We start from the raw sequence: 2,736 nt of genomic DNA on the forward strand, positions 1-2,736 counted from the left end.
CTAAAGCAACCCTAAAAAGGTTGGGATAGACATTGTCTAAGGCAATCTTTAAAAAAAGTTGGGATAGACCTATCTAAGACAACCTTAAAAAGGTTGGGATAGACATGTTTAAGGCCATTTTTTCTATTTTTGATTATTTCAATATTAATATATTTTCATAAACATTTACAGTGAATAATGATAAATATTGTGCTTTAAATACAACTAAAAATTATAGAATTAAAATTAAAAAAAATGTTGAATATTTACTACAAAAATTGATCCAACAATTAAAATACACTAACATTTAGCTGAAATTTATACAACCAACATTCAATCCAATGTACAGAAGTAAACAAATGAGTTTGAAGCTTCTTGCAAGTGAAGATAACCCATGAATCATTCCAAATTTCTTGTTCATGGCTACAAGCTTTGGATTAGTCTTGGCAGCTTCCTGATTCTTCGACCATCCAATTTTGGCATAATGTTGACTTCTCTCTCCATTTTGTGCCTTTGTTTCATCCTCTGCAATATCGTACATAATCATATCACAAGGTCATTGAATTTATCCAAGTTCAATTCAACAAATCAACAAGAAAACCAAGCTAAAATAACAAAAGCTATATCCAAAACTGAAGCAATTAATTGACTTATTTCAAAGGTTCCTAAGAAAATGTACAACACAAACCAGAAAATGCCTAACGCTATCAACTGTTGTGCATCATTTAACACAAGCATCCACTCCCCTAAATTTTATACTATCATTCTAAAAAATTTATAAGCCTTAAACATTTTAGACTTGAAATTACAGAAAATAAAAAATCTTTTTCATTTGCCAACTAGCTAAACCCTAGAAATGAAATTGAATTTCACACATTTATATTAATTAACATGACATCTCAGAATTCAAATTTATATGATCAACAGGAACTAGATAAACCCAATGAGTAACCTCAATGGTCATGGGAGTAAAAACGAACAAATTGGATAGATTGAAGGAAAATGCAGAGACTAAAAGATTGAAAGATCCATAATCAAACATCATTAAACAAAATACAAGAATGATTGTTCTTTTTTCACTAGATGTGAAACCCTTGTGCTTGGAACTTTACTTAAAGATTGCAAGATCCAAAATCTTGTGTTTTATTCAGAGTGATCAAGCAACATTTTTTATGCTTCCTCTAGTCAAGAATAAGAACAAATAAATCATGTTGTCATTCATATCATGTGCTTTTCAACCTTATGATGCTTCTAACTTGATTAAACTACATCTATAGATTCCATGTTTCAATGTTTATATAACATGTTTCAAGAGTAGGTAGTACGTACTTAAAAAATTGCACAGCATTACATAAGATTAGTATATTTCCTTGTACATCCTTAGCTATAGTCAATCCAAGGTAGTAAAAAGGATCATAGATTGAGTGTTTCTTGAGAAGTTCATGTCTCTATTTTGAAAAGAAATATTTACCTTCATTCGTGTCTGTCCAGCTATGCCTTTAACTATAGCAAGAGGAAACCAACCTATTCTAGTACAGGTTCTTGTTCAATGTGAAGCTGCAAAAATGGAGCAAGTATTATAAATCCAAAACTAAGTTGTTTGGTGAATATCCCAAGATAACCAGTATAGGTTTATTCTCACAATAATGCAGATCAGGAAAACATACATCAAAATAACCCCAAATCGGTGTAGGATCATACTTCAACCCCAACAAGCTATCCTCTGTAATTTCTATAGAATCTCCCTTGAGAGCATCTTGCACTGTCACACCACTAAACAAGGATTATGCATAAACACAATGATTGTCAACAGCGCAATAAGTAAAAACGAAAGGGGTGTTAATCAAGGAAACCTCTTATCAGATATCTTCAATGCTATAACAGGTAAAATTCCAGCTACTGCAGCACTGCCAAGAAAGAATACAGTAGCAACATATAAAGTAACATAAACATACAAAATTGGAAAGAATTAGGGTTTGAAACTCACTCAACAAGAAATCCCCTAGCGAGGCTATGAGGAGAACGCTGGAGGAAAAAAATCCAAACAAGGAATATTTCTCGTCGGTGTGAACTAATCCCATTACCTGCAAACAATGAATATATTAATAAATAAATAAAGAAAGAAAAATCTAAGAGTAAAAACCTCTTCTCATTTTTTAAAATTATTATTCAACTTTTAATTTTTTTGTGTAAATTTAACTTTTTAATTTAATTTAATATTTGACGAATATTAAAAATGATATAAATAAATGTTGGGTATAATAAAATTTAGAGTGAAAGATCTAAACTTTGGTTTTAATTAACAATATTAATATATGTCATTAAAAAGAACATAATATAATATTTTTAATTAAAAAATGCATAACATAATATAATATTTTTAATTAAAAAATGCATAGTTTTTAATTAAAAGCTGAGAAGAGGTTTTTAATCTTAAATTGTTTCTTTTTAAATAATAATTTTTTAAGGTTATAATATTTATTAATTTTTAGGTAGGAAAAAGATTATGTTTGATTTTTCATATGGCGACGCTTTTATATAGTTGGGAAACGTATAACAAAAGTCGGCATAGTGTTGGACAAAGTCGACTCTTATTTAAGAGTTGTCTTAGGCATGCATATCCCAACCCTTATACAAAGAGTTGGCCAAAGCGCATGTTGGCAGGTCTATCCCAACACTTAGGAAAGTGTCGGCCCAAAAGTGTCAACATAATGTTGGATACAACTGACTCTTATTTAAGTATTGCCTTAGGCATGT

At 30.1% G+C, this 2,736-nt stretch overlaps 1 protein-coding gene across 5 annotated transcripts; it reads right to left on the reverse strand.

Moving 5' to 3' along the window:
- Window positions 1-200: 200 nt before the first annotated feature.
- On the reverse strand, window positions 201-2,065 carry LOC107892993 (allantoate deiminase-like). 5 transcript variants are annotated; one of them, XR_005918527.1, is made up of 5 exons: window positions 1,967-2,065; window positions 1,833-1,886; window positions 1,647-1,741; window positions 1,451-1,536; window positions 201-504 (listed from the first exon to the last, which is right to left on the reverse strand). XR_005918527.1 is itself a non-coding variant. In XM_041101691.1 (5 exons), the coding sequence occupies exons 1-4, from the start codon at window positions 2,058-2,060 to the stop codon at window positions 1,504-1,506; spliced, it is 279 nt and encodes a 92-aa protein (XP_040957625.1). In that variant the 5' UTR covers window positions 2,061-2,065; the 3' UTR covers window positions 201-504; window positions 1,451-1,503. The 5 variants fall into 5 exon arrangements, 1 of the variants encoding a protein (XP_040957625.1); XR_005918525.1 differs by having other exon boundaries at window positions 1,647-1,752; XR_005918528.1 differs by having other exon boundaries at window positions 1,833-1,878; window positions 1,967-2,063.
- Window positions 2,066-2,736: the final 671 nt, after the last annotated feature.

This window comes from Gossypium hirsutum, chromosome D09, assembly GCF_007990345.1.
Source record: "Gossypium hirsutum isolate 1008001.06 chromosome D09, Gossypium_hirsutum_v2.1, whole genome shotgun sequence".
Taxonomy (NCBI): domain Eukaryota; kingdom Viridiplantae; phylum Streptophyta; class Magnoliopsida; order Malvales; family Malvaceae; genus Gossypium; species Gossypium hirsutum.